Source organism: Chanos chanos, chromosome 4 (assembly GCF_902362185.1).
Source record: "Chanos chanos chromosome 4, fChaCha1.1, whole genome shotgun sequence".
NCBI lineage: Eukaryota > Metazoa > Chordata > Actinopteri > Gonorynchiformes > Chanidae > Chanos > Chanos chanos.
The window spans coordinates 29119413-29138694 of record NC_044498.1 but is presented as its reverse complement, the minus strand read 5'-3'; the positions used below and the strand labels follow the sequence as shown (position 1 = coordinate 29138694).

At 41.0% G+C, this 19282-nt stretch overlaps 1 protein-coding gene across 1 annotated transcript in view; it reads right to left on the bottom strand.

Moving 5' to 3' along the window:
* Positions 1-19282, bottom strand: part of mdga1 (MAM domain containing glycosylphosphatidylinositol anchor 1) — a 195989-nt gene that overhangs the window by 82846 nt on the left and 93861 nt on the right. The window contains exons 7-9 of the mRNA XM_030772222.1: positions 11395-11664; positions 7061-7390; positions 3466-3762 (exon numbers count right to left, since the gene is read on the bottom strand). Coding sequence (XP_030628082.1) covers positions 3466-3762; positions 7061-7390; positions 11395-11664 — 897 coding nt within the window. The remainder of the gene's footprint in view (positions 1-3465; positions 3763-7060; positions 7391-11394; positions 11665-19282) is intronic.

Here is a 19282-nt window from a genome sequence, read left to right as displayed (position 1 = left end):
GTGAAAGAGTATCAGATCACTGGAGATGATCTGACGTGGAACTGGTATAATGGGCAACTGCAATAGTGATGCGAATGGTCACAAAAGAAGCTTCAACTGAAGATAAACCAATGTCCATTGACCTCTTAAATGTGTACGTAAGAGCGATGAAAACCACAGATCTGTCTTTGAAGCTGATATGTAGGTTTAGCCTGAACTGGGATAGCATTCCTGTGACAGAGGGCTCTGTCTCAAGCCGTGAGCGGCATCCTTTCTCCCACCTAACCCCGTAGTTCCACAGCATTCATTCATTCGTGTCCCGTTGCCTGTATGTGTTTACATACATATCACTAACGCACATTTCACTAAAATGTCGCACTAGCTTCGAGGGTGCACACGGGAAGCAAGCAGCAGATTACCCGGTTTCATACACACAAACATTTCCAATTCACGTTCACAATCGTACGGTTTAAAACACACTACAAACACACTCAACTACACCTAAATGTCTGTTATCGTCTCGACTGTCGTTGTCTTTACAGTTACCGCCATTATCATGTTACAGACAATTACACATTTAAATGTTTGTTCCCGTCTTTATTGTACTTAGCGCTCGGTTTAAATGTCTTTTTGTGTTATAGGATTTTGTTCATTGTCTTGTCTCCCTCCGTTCCCCGTTTCCTCTCTCCGTGTGTTTGTTTGTCTGTGCCATAGTGGGGTACAGCTATCGGTGCAGGGGAAGACCAAACCGACCTGGAGCAGCAGGAGCTAGTTTATTGAGGTTGACCTGATGTGCACATGCGCAGTGTAGTATGGGAAGGTACCACAAAACCAGCGAAGGAGTTGGATGTGAAAATGTGATGATCTGTTGAAATTATGGGGATAGGTGAAATTGGGATTGTATCAATATGAAGTGTATAAAAGTAGTGGTGATTTTGTCTGTACAATGAAATGATTATGATCGGCAATATTATTTTTAAAGTAACAGAACGAATGTAGTATGTTCTGGGGGAGGGGCTTACGAGTGAAAAGTGGGTTTCAATCATTGCGGAAACAATGATATGTGTGATGTCATTTCTGTATAGATACATATATGTGTATATTACATATATATTTACAGACATGTAAAGGTATATCACAATACAGATGTGTGTCCAGACACTCTAAAGGTCAATAATGTAAAGTTATGTGCCAGTGTATAAAGAGGAGATTTTCTAACAGGCATTACAGATGGACACTCAAGTATGTTTGGAATTGTGGTAGGCTGGTTTTGTTCAGGGAGTAAGGAGAGAATATAACAGAGAGTAGCTGTGAGTGGTGAATTGAGTGTGGAGAACTGAAAGTAGTGGTTTGTTTATCAAAATCTTTGTTTTATATATATATATATATATATATATATATATATATTTTTTTTTTTTTTTTTGTTTTGTTTTGTTTTCTTTTGTTTTGCTTATTTTTTTACTTGTAAATATTTTTCTTTCATTGTATATATACATATTTCAATTTTTTGACATTTCTTCACTTTTTTTTCACTTTGGTTGGGACTGGATTTGTGCACTGTAAATAAACAACTTGCACCATAGTGCTATTTGCCGCTGAGCCATTTTTTGTGTTTTGGGACAAGCCAAACCCCTGTTCGGCCTACCCTACCACAATTCCAAACATACTCGAGTGTCCATCTGTAATGCCTGTTAGAAAATCTGCTCTTTATACTACAGTGTTAAGTTACACTGACACATAACTTTACACTATTGACCTTTAGAGTGTCTGGACACACATCTGTATTGTGATATACCTTTACATGTCTGTAAATATATATGTAATATACACATATATGTATCAATACAGAAATGACATCACACATATCATTGTTTCTGTGCTACAGAAAGCTAGATCTGCGGCCCTCTAAACGGGCCGTGTATTTGTCTGGAGGTCAAACGGGCAGCAGGGCTTACGTCCAAAGGGTCTGGTGGAGAGGGTGACCTACACTATTTTCTCAGGGATGTGGAGGGTTACTGAACTTAAACACAAAAAAGTCCAATTTTCACCCTTAAGCCACACATATATATCACTGGCTGATCTATCACTCACATAGCCTTTGATCTGAACACAGTCAGTCCACAGAAACGTCTCACCACAAAGAATCCTGAGAAAACAGAGTGCCTGGCAAAAGAGAAAACCTCCCAACACAAGTGGAGTGCAGCACTTTCTGCTAATGGCATCATTTGAAATAGAGTGAACTTTGCTGAATGAGGGGGGTGGGGGTCCTGTGGATGTTACCCAGTGCAGCTCTCTGTGATTGTGAACAGTACTAATGAATTCTGAGGCCCTCTCAGCTTTGCCACTTGCAAAACACTGTCTACAGCCATCCATAACAGATGCATTGTTGAAACTTGCAAGTGCATTAGCGCAATCCAAGAGTTCCTGACAGACTCCACACCTGTATATAGCTTGGAGCAGACTCACTGCTAATGACCAGCAACAGCTTAGTATCTTAATGGCTTTTACACATCTTCATGCATCTTCACTCATCTATGAAGACCATCTCTCTTCTTTACAATTCCAAAATCTGTTCGGTTCCTCTTGCTTTAACTCTGTCTGTGGCTGGCTGCAGAGGCAGAGTTTAGTTCTGTTTTAAAATAAGAATATAGCTGGAGCAGGGGTGGGGAGTCCTTCTCCTGGAGGGCCATACAGTATTCAGGTTTTTACTCCAGACTAGACCCACCTAACTGGCTAATCAATGTCCTTAGGAGCACCAGAATATTACATTCAGATGTGTTAGATTAGGGCTGTAACATGCAGGAGTCCTGGTATTCTAGGAGCAGAATCAATGCAGATTTCTCTTACCACACAACACGCACACACACACACACACACACACACACACACACACACAACACTCACCAGTAGAACCAGGCAATTGTGCTGCATATTGACACAGAAAATGACTAATCTGAAAGACTAATAGTAACTGAAATCTAATTTCTATAAAAGATGTTTTTACAGCACACTTCTTAGGGAAGTGCCTGTCTTCTTGAGACTTGGTGAAATGTCGAATAAGATATAACAAGAAATGCCAGTAAACAGATCAGAAATGTCTCACAGTGGAAGAGCGTGTGTAATAATGCTAACATAGTGGTTTGTCCCCACAAAACCACACTGGTGTTTACTGTAGAATCATTTTCACCTCAGACCCATGACAAATTTACTGGATGACTGGAAGTGTTACTGTAAATATTCCAATTGGGCCCTTTTCAAAATCACTCAGCCCCCTTCCATACAGATTTACTGTCACAAAGGAAACAAGGACAAAAATAAAGGGAGACGCTGAGAGTCCTGAAGTACAGCCAAAGGCTTCACAATGACATTCTGAACCTGGGAGTGATCTGGTTTGGTCAGGATGTGTTCTGAATAAGCGGGTGATATGGGTGATAAACACGTGAAGATTTGTGCATATTTGGGAATTTCAGTGTCACAGATACTTACATTCGACGTTGAGTTTAACCTGAGCAAAACGGCGTTTGATGTTCAAGCCATTGTAAGGTGCTGTCTGGCACCGATAGTCTCCCATGAGGTCACGAGAGATGTTAGTAAGCCGGAGGTGCCCGTCACGCGTTTCCACTATCCAATCACCTGACGGCATAGGCAGGTCTTTGTTCGCACGAGACCAGAGCACAGGAGGACGTGGTTTCCCATCCACCAGACACACCAGCTCTGCCACACCTCCCTCACTCACATTAACTACAGCCCCACCCACCGGCACCGACAGAACTGGAGGAGTGACTGTGGAGAGAAGAAGAGAAGTCCAGAGAAATTAGTTTGAAAGGGACTTCTTTCATTTTTTTTTCAGTTAGTTTAATCAAATGGATAACACAAAGAACCCTGCGTTAAAAAAGACATGTTTAAACCAGCAGTCGTGTCCAAATCAGTTTCATCAGGTTGCACCTAGAAGAGAGAGTCAATGAAGGAGAACATGCATGAGTATGCTCGGGATGTACAGGGAAGATAATTAGGTTGATTTGCTGAGTATTTAATCAAAGCAGAAGGCACGTAATCCATATTATCAAGCTATTAGGTTTGTTAGGCTGATGCTCAGTCAACACACTACCAAAGTGTAGCTCTCCAAGCAATGGGCTAACCAGCTGTGATTTAGAGGGACAGAATAAGAGTGAAAATGAAAAGAGGAGATGATAGAAGAAGGAAAAGGAGTGGCAGGGAGGGCAAGAGGCACAATGCAATTAGCGCTGGAGATTTGACTAGACTCTTTAATGTTTCGTTGGTGCCAGAGGCCACAGTCTGAGAGCAGATGCAGACAGCATTACAGAAAGAAAGTGGCATCTCAGCTGACTGTGGTTTCAGGAAACAGCTGCGACCTGATGTATGTCTTTAAATTTGGTTGATAAAACTGGTGCAGGGCGTGTGTGCATATGTTCTCTTCAAATACCATGATACCATGCGTATTCATGCAAGCTTGAGGTTCCCTCTCAGTACCTGCCCACAAGTAATGATCTGTGGTGTGTTTCTGCCAGCCTGTTTTAAACATTCCCAATTTTATATTACATGAACATAATTACTGTTCTCATAAAAATGAACTACACACATCAGTATAATGAAATCATTGTCTTGGTACATATTTATGCTCAATAACTAAACCTCGGATGTTAATACACATGTAACCTAATATATCCCAAACCCTGACTGTAACCCTACGCATAACCCTAACATTAAACTCTCAGTGTATTTACCCAGGGCATATGTAACTGACACATAAATCCACTTGAAACCAACAATGGCAATGGCAAATTAACATTCCTATAAGCATAATTAAGCAAAAGCCATTAACAAAAAACACTCCATTTGTTTGAATTCTGAGTCTGCTTGAATGACTTATGACTCCACTATAACTGCACCTTCACTTCAGTTTCCACCATTGTGAAAAACAACTGCACAGCAGACAGAAAGAAAGGAAGAAGATAATTACTTTAGTGTAATGAAAGAAGAAAAATGGTGAAAGACAAAGGGACTGATCATGTAGGGAGGGAGTTTTAAGCAAAAAAATATCTCTCCCTCAAATCTCAAGAAGGTCAGAGTTTTTTTTACAGGGGGAACAAAAAGGCAAGAAGAGATGACAGAGATGAGAAAGGAAGATCAGGGAGTATGTAAATACACTCGGGCATACAGCTATCCCATCATTCCTTTCTCAGTCAGCCTCCCGATGAAATGACCACTCCCAAACCACCACCTTCTCCATCACCACAAATGTCCTATAAGACTATAAGGCTCTAGAACATTCATATGGTTAAAGTGGGCAGGACCAGAACCCTCATATTGTATTCCTTCAAACTCCTCTGTGCCCATCACATGGTACATCCCTCTACGTCCCTTTGACATGGTACACCCCTGTAAGGCACCACTCACTCACTCATTATCTAATCTGCTTATCCTGATTAGGGTCGCGGAGCCTATCCATCGCAGGGCAGACACACAGACAAACACGCTCATACACACTCATACCTAAGGGCAATTTAGTGTCTCCAGTTCACCTAACCTGCATGTCTTTGGACTGTGGGAGGAAACCAGAGCTCCCAGAGGAAACCCACGCAGACACGGGGAGAACATACAAACTCCATACAGAAAGGACCCTGGCCACCCAGCCAGGGACCGAACCCAACACCTGTAAGGCACCAGTGGAAATGAATAAAAGGCCAGACATGTATGTTGTTTTATTCATCTTATTGGGCTGCGTGTCAATGGTAGGATATCTCTAATGAGGGCAACAGGAGATACCATCCATTCATTTTTCATTTGTGTCTGTTTGTAGTTTTCTTCTGCCTGCAAGCCAAATGGGAGGGAAAATTCTCCATCATTAAATAAGGAACTGTTAGAGATTTTGAGTTGTTCAGTTTCAAACACAATGTTGTTTCCTAAGAGAAAGCAGATGATCACTGGTCCACAGGTAGAGTCTTCCACCAACTGACTTTGAACACTTAAAGAAAACTGCCACACACAGCTCTGTGACAGCAGCCTGTACCCCATCGCTTCATTTCTATTTCTGATGTCAATGGCAAGTAAGCAGTACTCCACATTATAAAGTACCCTTGACTTGTCCTGTATTATATGCTTAGCTATTTCAAACACTGTAAATAATTTGCTGCCCTTTGTGCAGTTAACAGAGGTGGGGGCTCACACTGGTGCTTCATACACAGTCTGGGGCCTTAGGCGGGGACTGAGCAGGGGAAGGGGCAGATATTACTGTCATCATTCCATGAGTCAGTAATAACAGGACTCTGAGGCTCTGAGACAGAGCATGGCCAAAAAAGAAAGAGGACAATCTTGTCCATGCTGAGAGAGAGAGAGAGAGAAATAAAAATACTAAGTGATGGGATTAGAGTGTTTCTGATGTTGGATTATTCTGTTCTTTATTCTGTTTTACTCTCTTCATAAATAAAAATGAGGATTAGAACACCGAAATACAAGGAAGGGAATGAAAAGGGAAAGAAGGGGAAAACAGCATGGGCTATAGGAAAAATAAAAAGGTTTTAAAATGGGAAAAAAATATTAATATTGAGTCAATATTTTGTGGAAATGATCAGTTCTGCCTCTCTGACCTAAGACATGATTCAATGCAGCACTCAAGCGTTTCAAGAACCTGCTTACAAACTGAGCCCAAAACTGCAATGAGCCAAAAAACTGCTTAAAAAGAATCTGAAGTGTAAGTTTGTGAGTTTGTGATTCTAGACAAGAGCAAATATTACACATTCTGAAATAATACCTACACAAAACTCAGTCATGACTGGACATGTGCAGCCTTTTCCTGAACCTCAAAGAGCTTCCACAATCTATTGTGCATACTGAACTACCATGGTTTATGGCATAGTGTTGTGAAGACCAGAGGTGAGGTTTCCACAGAAGTAATGTCCTTCAACACTGCTCTGTGGCAAGTTACCAAGGAAACAGCCCACACCACTGCTCTGTGTCAAGCTACCCAGGTAACAGCCCTCACCACTGCTCTGTGTCATGTTACCAAGGTAACAGCCCTCACCACTGCTCTGTGTCATGTTACCAAGGTAACAGTCCTCACCACTACTCTGTGTAATGTTGACGTCCACTCTGAGCTCTGGCACACTGCTGCCAGGGAACTTGGCCACACAGCTGTATGTGGCCTGATCACGGAACTTCATCTCCACGATCTCCAGGCTGCTGGTGCCAGAGGGCATATCCGGGTCACTGCGCAGTAAGATCAGGCTGTCGGAGGGCTGGATGGGCACACCGTTCTTGTACCAGGTGTAGTTGACCTTGTCCTGTGGCTGTGCGTCCACGTGACAGGAGATCTTGAGGTCACGACCCATCTGGATACTCTCGCTGTCTTTGTTGGGATCAGGGGTGATCTGGAATGTCAGGTTCTTCATGGCTGCAGAGGGGAATGGAAAGAGCAAAGAGAAGAAGAAAAAGAAAAGGGAACAGTGAGCTGTTTTGAGAATAAAAATGATGAGAGCTGATGTACAGGCTCTCCAGCTTTCCATCTCATCACCATCCATGTCCTTTAACCAATCCAAACTCACCTCAACTATTTCTGCCATATTTATTGAAAAATACCAATGTTTAGGTGGAGGTGGGCCTCGTTTTCATTTAGATAAAGTTCTCCATATAATGTGTCTTATTATAATATTCATTTGTATCTGAATAAAGATCTTGTCTATGCAAGACCACTCTACATTTACGTGCTTGATAATCACCACCTAGCATGTAGCAACTAAAATCTTACTGCCATGTCATTAGCAATTCACATTTAAAGTTAACGATTTCCATATATATTGTGTGCAAAATTGTTTTAAATGGTTTTAAAACAAAATTGGCCTTCAATGGCTCTGGTGTCAGGTTCATTATATTGCACTGAAAGTAATTTGCGTAAATAAAGGCAGGGACTGTGGGGAAAGCACAGTGTAAAGTCCGAATATTAATGGAGTGACCTGCACAGTCTGAGTTTGGACTCGATTACAGTAAAGATGCAGTGCTGACAAGGGTTAAAGAGTGTGTTAACATGTATACCAGTTAAAGCGTGTGCTTACATGTATACCAGTTAAAGAGTGTGTTAACGTGTATACCAGTCAAAGCGTATGTTTACATGTATACCAGTTAAAGAGTGTGTTAACATGTATACCAGTTAAAGCGTGTGTTTACATGTATACCAGTTAAAGCATGTGTTAATATGTATACCAGTTAAAGCATGTGTTAATATGTATACCACTTAAAGAGTGTGTTAACATTAGGGATGTCCCGATCCGATCTCAAAGATCGGTATCAGGGCCGATCAAGGCACTTTTTAACTGATCGGTATCGGCTTCATTGAGCACGACCCTAAGCCCGATCCTTGGTTTTACGTCAGCTGTCACACATAGGTGTCATAAATGGTGAGCATAATTTGTGGCAGGACGCGGCTAAAATGTTTGCAGTGTGGAAATATACGGCACCTCAAAAATAAACACTCAGCATAATACAGTGAGTTCTCTCAGGTAACTCAGGCAAAGACTGCTCTGAAGCAACGCACACTGGAGGATACACATTTAAAAGGAGAGAGAAATTTCCTCGAGACAGCGACAAGGCCAAAAAGATTACCGAGAGGATAACTGAATTAATCGCTTTGGATGACCAGCCCTATCGCTGTGGCAGCGAATACAGAAGTGCTCTCAAATTCCAGGCTAACGGGTTTTCTTTTAACTTCTAAATTCGAACGTTTTTTAGGTCAGCATACTCTGACGACATTTATCCTTAAGGCTCTAAAATCAACCAAGGTATTAAAATTGAAACACCTAATGCTTTAGCTCTATGTGATGTATGCAAGTTAGCCTAAACTAACGACCACAGAGACCAATACCGTCGCTTAACTAACGCTAAGGATTGATAACAATAGCATACAAAAAAGAGGCTTTCAGAAAAAGTATCAACGAAACTGACAGACAAGTTAACCACTTGAGTTATTGTAAGGAGACTAAATAAAATCGAATACTTACATATATTTTCTGATATAACTCCCATCTGTGCACACATTTCCCTTAGTCCAGCGTCCATGTTTATTCGCCGAAAACTACATCTTCAGACCGTTTGTGTGTGTTTACAAACGTTTGCAGTGAACTCAAACCAAACGAAAAACTGATTGAAAATGTTAGCGAATGTTTGCCTTTCTTTGGTAATTGAACGCACCTCATGTTTTCGCAGTCTTTCTTTTTGGAGCCACGCTCTACACTCTCGACACTACATTTCAGACACTGCTCTGCCCGAGCTTTACGACAAGGTTTACTTTGTTGTTTTATAAAATTAAAAAAAGAAAAAGATAAATAATAAAAAATAACGGAATAGCTTGGATGCAGGATTTTTTTCTTAATGCATTGCTATTCAATTGATTTTAATAGGCTACCTTTAATGTACATGAAATGTGCACTGTGCAACTGTATTATCTAGGAAAATACAAGTATCGGAGCAGACTTGGTATTGGAACTCAATATTAAATGACTCGGATCGGGATCGGGGCAAAAGAAACTTGATCGGGACATCCTTTGTTAACATGTAGCCTATACCAGTTAGAGTGCAGCAAACACTTGCAAACCTGCAGGCAAGTCATCATGCATGCTAATTAAGTAAGATGAAGAGGTTATAATTATGTGTACTGTTTAACTAAGATGATGCTCTGCAGTTTGGTGAAGCGGTTGCCTTTTACATAAGTACACAGTGAATCTAATGTAACTTTGGGGGGAAATATGGAAATGTCAGTTGTTGTGCATGGGATACAGTAACAGTACAGTACAGTAATGATACCGTAAGGAGTGGAGTATGCAGAAAAGCGGATAGTTATCAAGCAGATCCATCTCTTTAGTGCAATTTAGAAAACATGACCTTCACTTTCAGAGTTTGCACTGCTGGAACTATTTAACACCTTACAAATACAAACTAGACCCCAACTGATAAATCAGCGTGCCGATATTATCGGCCAATATAAGCTAGTTGCAGATAAATCGGTATCAAAGTTTATAACGGCCGATAAATTACTATTAAAAAAGAAACGGAGAGACAGAGGATGGATCCTTCGACCATGTTATGACACTACACCATGCCTGGTTTTGCTGCAGTAACGTGAAAGCCGGTATAGTCAGTCTCGAGTGGCTCTGAGTCAGTCAAACAAAAAAATTACCTTTTACGTTATGGTAGAGGAGTGCTGTAGGCTAAGCTGTTGACAAACTTGATTGTAGGTTTATTTATGAAACAGTGTGGCAGGTTTAGTGAGTAAACAAACAACCTATCATTTCCTATCATTTCTCCCCCGTCACTTCTAAAAATTCTCTGGCAACATCGCTTACAGCAGCTTATAATGCTGTCCATTGCTAAATTTGGTTACCCACAAAGCTAGCTAATGCCATGTTTATCAGTGGAAGACCGCTAACGTTAATGAGCGGTTAAACTATAGCGTTTAACTCACTCTGCCTAAATGAAGCAATGGTAAATATATCTGCAACTCGCATGTCTGTAGATACAGTCGGTGCATTGGAAATTATTAAACCAGAGGGGACATGTAAACAAATGTGAGCTGAACAAGCATCTAATATGGCTTGGTAGCTGAACAAAGTTATCTGTCTTCTCTTTCAAATGTGTAGTGTGAAATCCCAAAGTCCTCGTTGCAGACCGTCATGTAGTATTAGACGCATTTAACAGCAGCGTTTACTCTAAGTCACTGTATCAGTTTACTGCATTATTTATCAAAACTTGATTTGGTGTACTTTTGTTTAGAGTATTATTTATGACAGTAAACCAAGTTTATTTTTAAACTTCATTATGTCATGTTATCTTGGTGAGGAATCTTAAATTACTAGACACTACTAATGCAAGGGAAAAGCTTTGTTCATGTTATGTGTTTTTGAAAAAAAGAATATTGGCCGATATATCATTGTTGGATTTTTAAATCCTCAAATATCAAAAACGTTATTGGTCTGAAAAATCTTGTATTGGTCAGGCTCTAGTACAAACTGTAAATGTAAAGACAGTGGCTGGAAGTGCACTTTCTGTATAGGGAAGATTTTCCTAGTGCCTTTGTTCACTCACGCCTGTCAGTACCTGAGTCAAAGCATCACTCATAAAACCTAAAATTAAAGAGTTTTACAGTTACAGAAATGACCCTTTTACAAATTCTTATGTCATCCTCTGTATATTACCTATAAGACAGGAAGCTGTTTGTGTATTTTACTGTTATTGGGATTCTCAGTGAACACAGACCTTGGGGAGTTCTCACGACAGTCGTATACCATCATGGACTTGCATGTATGTACGACATAAGGATGTATTCACACAACGCACAAACACATACACGCGCACACACACAAGCATACATACATTCACACCACATAAATACATATACACATAACTTACTTCTGATGATAAGGTTGACATTTCTCCGTGCCGGGTTACCCACATTGTTGACAGCGGTGCAGTTGTAGAAGCCCGAGTCTGCTGGACTGACTGACTGAAGGGTTAGAGAGCCCCTGCGGACGACGGCCCGCCGTGGGAGGGGGCCAGGGTAGCGGGACCAGGTCACCACAGGTTTGGGGAAGCCAGCTGTCACCTCACAAGAGAGCGTAACATCCCGCCCAGGATCCACCACGTAGGTTTCATTTACATTCAGACGCAGTGCAGGGGGAGCTGGGAAAAAAATAGAAAAATAGAACAAAACAAAAAAAAACAAAAAAAAACAAAAAAAAAAGAAATGAAAATCTTGAAGTCAAACTTCATTTTGGTCTATTTTACATGGTAAGCTGATACTACAATCTGTGCTATGTGTTCACGTAAAACCCTTGAGCAGACCTTAACATGTGCATGATGATGAGATAAAATGGGCGACTCTCGTCTTTTGGAGCGTGTTTCCTTTCAGAATCAGCCCCAGTCATGTCTCCTTCATCCTGGCAAAACTTCCACAAACCTTCCCTTTTAATGGCCACACTATTGATCGAGCATAATCACACAAGACGTTTACATCATAAATCAGACATGCACTTATGTGGCGTATGGTCACAGATCTGATGTTTCCTCATGCAGAGGGACTCATAAGAAAGCCCACATAACCCAGTTTTGTCCATACACTCTTTTATCTAAACCATACCATTCAGTAGGACCTGAATGTACATGCCAGTCTCCTCCATGTGTAGTGCTATTTTAAAGGAACATACATGCTTCTCACTGGTGCATTAAGGACAAGTACACTGAAAGGACACACAGAACCCTGTAGTTCATTTTACCACACAGTTTTATCATTCTGCACTCCTCTGTCAGTGGAGTATATTTGTGGAGACAGGTAATAGTCATGGAGGGACACTGAACATATAGTCCTTGGTCACACTGGACTAACCTGCTCCAAACGTTTGGGCTGTGTTAGTTTGCTCTGCTGGCCTCTGGCTGGACAGCATGGTGTGTGGTTTAAAAGTTAGATGAAACATCATGGTGGATGAATTTGAAGAGTGTAAACTCAGTGATCACAGTCACATGCTTTTCTCCACATGCCCAGGCCATGCTAACACAGCCTTTTATCAGTGCGCAGTTCAGTGTAATATTCACATCATTCTGTTAGCTCTTTACACCCCGCCAAATTTCCTCACTGAATGACAGTCTTACCCGATTTTCAACAATGTTTTGGTAGTGCTTGCTAATATGTATATTCAATTTGAATGGCAATATATGTATTTTCAGTGGATTACTACGCATCAGATTATCAGTGTTCAGACTGTCCATCACCCACAACTGTGCTTCATGGACAGACAACCGATCAACTAATCAAGGCTATTGTGTCTTGTGCAGACATAAGAAGTCAATCTGCCAGGATTACTCTCACCACAATCAATGGAAAGACATCGCAGCCAAAGCACTACTAATCATTCAGGTATGATGATGTTTGGTGAGTTAATATTTCTGGAGATATGGAAATATATGTTTGTCCTGCTCTCAAACCCCAAAGAGCAAAATGGTCTTAAAGATATTTCTATGTCCCCTTAGCTTTCTCGGAACCTCTGCAGTTTTCAGTTGCCCTCTCAGAAGCGGAAAAAAGTGCAGCACCACCTGAAGCGCAAAGCGAGGGGAGAACAGAGGCTCAGACAGAGACCGATAGGGGAGTCCTCCCCACAACCAAACACATGGGGGAACAATTAGAACAAGCCTGAGAGCATGAGAGAGAGAGACAGAGCAGAACAAAACACTGTGTGAGACAGGAAGAGAACTACAAAAAGAAAAAGTAGAGAGGGAGAGAGAGAGAGAAGGAGAGAGAGAGAGAGAGAGAGAAACCTGTAACAGGCAAAAAAGGGCCACTCCACACAAACGTTAATCATGTGAGGTAGAGGACTCAGCTGAAGACACAGATATGGAGGTGAAATAAAAAGCTCCTGATCTGGAGGTGAAATAGAAGGCTCCTGATGATTTCCACGCTTCCTCACTGAGACGAATGTCTCTGTCTCCAGCCACAGCGTGGAGCACATCATCATGTTATTCAAATAAAAATTAAATAAGTGATTAACTGTCTTTGGTAGCCAATAGATTTGAGCAAATTTTTGAGCAAAATGATGGTTGCACTCATTAAAAAGGAAAACCAGAAAAATTAAAGCCTTGAAGAGTCTTAAAGTACATCTACCATGTGTGTTTCCAGAGAGGAAAGCATCTGAGCAAAGTTCTGATGACTTTGGCCTCTGGTTGTCAATCCTGACTGCACAGTTCCACTTAAAAAAGACAAAGCCAAAAACACAGGACTGTTTTTATTTGAATTCAAACCATGTTGGCATAGTTTCATGGCATGCATATTTGGCATCAAAACTAATTGGAGGCAGAACTTTTCTTTGGCAGGTTAAATTACTAACTCATTAATGGGGGAGGAATAACATTTCTCTTTACTCTGAATATAAAATGAAAACCAGAAAGTTTGAAATGCTTTTCAAAATAAAGCTCTGGTAAGTGCGAGCAGAAATATACTTCTAAAAAAATCCTTTGTATTAATCTAAAAGCATGAGGCTTGTTTCAGTGCATTGCCATTACAAACCGTTTTCACTCACCATGTCTAAACATCAACTTATAATGCTCTTTCAAAACATAAAGGTAAATCTTATTCTTACAGAAGGATGTGGTCTATAATGAACATAAAGCAAAACAATACAGTTACAAATCATTATTATTATAGCACACAGTTAACCATCAAAGCCACAAACTGAAAGAAATGGATGAGTAATACATATTTTCTAAAGTTGTTTTGTGATGAGTGTATTGTCAGGACAGAGAGCGAGAATCCATCATCTCTGTGCAGATCTTCTGACAGGGAAATGAATGAGGTAACTGATAAGGTCATAGCTCAGTCCAGTCAAGTACTTCAGTTCCAGTCAATATACTCTATGTCCACTTAACACCCAGTCCCAATAACCTGTCAATCCAACATCAAGGAGGTCCCAAAGAGATCACTGAAAGCCCAATATTGCCATGACATTGATGTCCATGATGAGTGTATGTAAACTTCCGACCACAGCTGTACACACACACACACACACACACACACACACACTCACGTATACATTCATATGAGTGAGAGAGAACAGATGCAGAGAGGAATTATCACAGTGTCAAACTGGTTGTTTGTTGTTTTTTACTTAGAACACCTGACCTTGACAACAATGCTCTGTCACATACTGGTGGTTTCCTGTAGACTGTTGGTGGCTCTTGGTTTCTTGTAGATTTCTTGTTGGTGGCTCCTGCTGGGATTTATGTTGCATGGTGAGCGCTAGGCTAATTAGCACCTAGTTAGGAGCAGCCTAAATGCGGCATTTAGTGGCGCTAATCAGCCTCAGTCTCCCTGGATCTGCAGGCTATAATTGGGCAGGGCTAAGACTTGGGTTCTGCTGCGGTGACAACAGTGTTACAGCCAACAGACCAACAGACTCTTACCGTGTTTCTCAGGAGACACTCTCACTCTCCCTACCAGCTCACTGCTCATCATAAAAAACACAAACATACACACTAGCACAGACAGACACAGACACACAGTGATACAGATAAAAAGACAGAGTGAAGATAAACAGTGAAAGAGAGAGGGAGAGGAAGGATAGGGGAGGATTCAGATAGGGGGGAAATCAGATAGAGGAGGGAGGGAGAGAAGGAGGTCTATTGATCACAGTCTCATTAGAGCACTGCAGTCTGCTCCCATCAGTAAAGTGCCACCATTCTTAATGAAAATAATGAAAATGAGGGAATCTGTTGTGTGTGTGTGTGTGTGTGTGTGTGTGTGTGTGTGTGCGCGTAAAAATTCCCCTTGGAAAAGGACAGTGATGTCCTCAGTTGTTCAGGGTCTCTGCTCTAAAACTGGGCAATAGCATTTATATCCTCTGCATAAACAATAAGAGCGTACCAGCATCATCACTGCTATTTTTCATATGCATAAGATACAGGCCAACCATACACAGCCAATGAGATCAGCCTTTCACTGAGTTTGACAGGCAAGAAACAAAACCTAAATCAAAGCAAAGTAAAAACATATTCTAGAAAATGAAGAGGTAAAAAACTCCCATGCTAAGATTTAGTTAATGGTGCTAATTGAGACAGGCATCATTAAATTCTCCAGCCATAAAAAGTTTTAATGATGTTATTGTCATGTCTTCCACTGATGTGCTGCTAATTACTTCTCATCGGTTGTCACATGTGACAGCTTTAGAGAGAGCCTCATTAGTCTGATTTTTTTCTTTTTTTTAATATTTTTTGGAAGGGGGAGAATTTGATTGAGGATACTCAGTTGTCATAGCAGACTGACAAACAAAGGGACATGTGGAGATACATGGCCCAGCACTGACACAATGAACCAGTGTTTATATACATCTCAGCACAATTGTTCTCACTATCACATAGTGTTCTCTGATTCTCACTGTCCTATGGTATAGAGCAGTGTTTCTAAAACTATGGGAAACTGCCAGGTCCCCGCCTCCTTGACTGAACTCCCTGCTTTGAAAATAGTAGCATTCTATTCAAGACTGTAGAATGTTAAGCATTCCCACCCATGAGAACTTGGTTAACATTCTACAATCTTGAATAAAATGTTACTATTTTCACTTGGCGAGTGACAGAAGCACCGTGCATAATTTGACTGGCGCAGTGGCAGAGCTCTGTGGACCAGCAGTTTCCTCATCACGGACCACCGTCGGTCGGCGGCCCATAGTTTGAGAAACACTGGTATAGAGCTTCAGTAAACTTTGGGGCTTTAAAGACAATGATTAGACACACTCATTGACATGCTGACTGAAAAATGGCCCGCGAAGCCTCTCTGTTAAATAGTCACAGTGGCTGTTGTTCAGCGTTCATCTTTGCCTGTATCAGAGCAGCATAACTTACACTGAAATATGATTAGTTTTGTTTATGTTGTTCTTAAACACTCATCATATTTATGCCACATTTTTATTTTCTTTCACTTGCTCACTGTTTCTGATTCAGCTTTTCCTATACAATCTCACTTCTCTCTCTCTCTGTCCTTTTGGGAGCCCAGGATATCAGTACAGGTGCTGACAGCAGTCTAAACCTCTAAAACACACACACACACACACACACACACACACACACACATGCGCGCACACACATCAGTCCTATTATTCTGTGGTGCAGCACAAACTGATCTCTGAGTATGCTGTGTTAACCCCCAGGAAATTGAAACAATAATTCTCTCTTTCCCTCACTCGGTTATTTCATCTCTCTGTGATACACACACACACACACGCACGCGCACACACATACGCGCACACACACACACACACACACACACACACACACACACACATGCATGCACACACTTCATCAGTTGTTTCCCAGTGAATCTCTCTTTTATTTGCTGAACAGAGAAGACATTTGTATCAAGGGATTTTGTGAGCTTGTACTAAGAGACATCTGAGAGACACAACAACAACTGGACAAAAGCTGCTTGAACTTGTAATACAGTGCCCTCCAGAATTAATGGCACCCTTGACAATGATAAGCAAAAGAGGTTATGGACAAATGTCTGCATTTGTCGGCTTGATCTTGGGAGATTAAAGAAATTTGACCTCTTGATACAAGTAAATATGTTCAAAGGAAGAAAAAAAAACACCTTATCTGAAAATTGTACATCTTTCTCAAAAATGTGTGAGATCATTTTTGGCCTCCCATCAAAATTCTCAGAGAGAAGCTCTAATATATGTTTATTCCTTTTCATATTTCACATCTGGTCATCTGTGTCTTTGGGAACTCTTAAGTGATCATCATGACTTCCTGTTTCACTTAGTTATAAGCACAGGGTGACACAGAGTGACACAGGGCAAACTTCCTTTGTCATCCGTCAGCATGGGGGAGGGTCAGAGAACACACACATGTAATGATGCAAACTTCATTAATCAGGCAATGGCTCTAAAAGCACACATGAAAATATCCATCTTCACCATTAGGTCAACAATGTGCACAGAAGATTATGCAGTGTGTTTTGCCCCCATGCATAGAGGGGTGCGGTTCAAGAGGCAAGAATTTCTCTAAGAATCACTGCTGGAACATTAGAGAGGTTGATAGCACTTTGGGATCAACACGTCTCCAAAACTACAGTTGGACACCACCTCCATGTCAACAAACTGTCTGAAGGCTTACCAGAGGAAAGCCTTGGCTGTCAACAGAGCACAAACATAAGGATCGTTAATTTCCTAATCATCACTGAAACTTTGTTGTAAATGTCTTATACTGCTTAGCATACAGAATGCTCATTAACGTGACTTTTGTTTGGCTTTTTTTGGTGATATAAATTGGTGACAGTAATTTTGCAGGGCACAATATGTGCTTTTGATGTCAGTGTCTGTATCCAAAGTTTATTCAGTGGCTTAAAAGACTCATGGGATAAAGAAGCTTAGATCTGTACAGTCTTTGTTCCAATTTTCTCTGTGAGTGTGTGTGTGTGTGCGCGTGTGTATGTGTGTGTGTGAGATGGTGAAGCTGTGTGTAACTGTGTAAGTGCGTGTGGAGTGATGGTTAGTCTCTGTATTGATGGAGCACAGAGAGGAGGAAGACAGAAAAAAGGGAGGAAGAGAAGAGAAAGACAAGAAGAAGAAGGGTATCGACCTTCAGCAAGGTAGGACACTCTCCACACAAGACTTGCCAGGACAACTCTCCTTAACCCTCTGTATTTCTTCATTCTCTCTTACTCAGGACAACTTTCCTTAACTCTATGGTTATTTCATTCTCTCTCACATTCAGTGTACCTCCTGAGAAGGAGACAAAAATTAAAACAGACACTAACTCAGCGACTTTTGACCTCTCTGCAAAACATCTTCAAGTCCATCCCTACTTTCATTATTGCACTCCCTTCAATGAAACACACATCAGCATGTGAGTATTCACCTGTTCCCAGTCTCAGCCTGCCTGCCAAACCAAAGTTCAAAACAGTAACAAATCACTGTTTTCTTTTTGCTTGCTTGCTTTTTTCTTTTCCTTTTTTCCTCTACGTCTCTAACTGCATTCTGATGCAAAGAAGCAAAGAAACTCCAATTTGTGGCTGTGTGTTTTCATTTTCTCTTGGGCCACCCCAGTGGAAAATCTTTGTGTGTGTCTCTGTGCGTGTGTGTGAGTGTGTGTGTGTGTGTGTGTGTGTGTGTGAGAGAGGGAAGGAGTATAGAGAAATTCTCTGATGACCACACTTGTGACGTCATTCTGGAGTGCGCTCTCTCTCGATCTCTCTCTCTCTCTCTCTCTCCCTCTCCCTTCCTATCTCTCTCCACAATTTCCCACCGAGTTTCAGAGAGAAACGTGCGGCATGAGGGCCAGCTGACTCAAGAGAACTGAATACTTCACAACTATTCTATTCTATTCTATTCTATTCTATTCTATTTCTTTCCCTTTTTTCAGTACCTATGCAAAACAACAGTCTAGTGCATTGATAACATCTGTACAACAAAAGTAACTGGAGGACTTTTTTTTCTTTTGCTTTTCACTTCCGCTGAGAGCAGTGTTAAGCAGTGTTTAGCAATGTTAAGCGAGGGACAAACTTATGGAAAGTATTTTGATTACTTTACACTCCACAGGCAATGAAGTATTACATTTATTGTGCGTGAGCCAGGAATCTGGCAGAGATTAATGGCATCACTGAGGTGCTACTGATCATTGTTTGTGACTAGAAACAGATTTCACTGGAAGTGAGAGGAAATGTCACTCAGTCACTCACTAATAGGGTGAGTCCACTACTAAATAAAAATTGTAGAAATTTAGTCACATAATCTTAACATCTTTCCATTCTTGTTCTTGA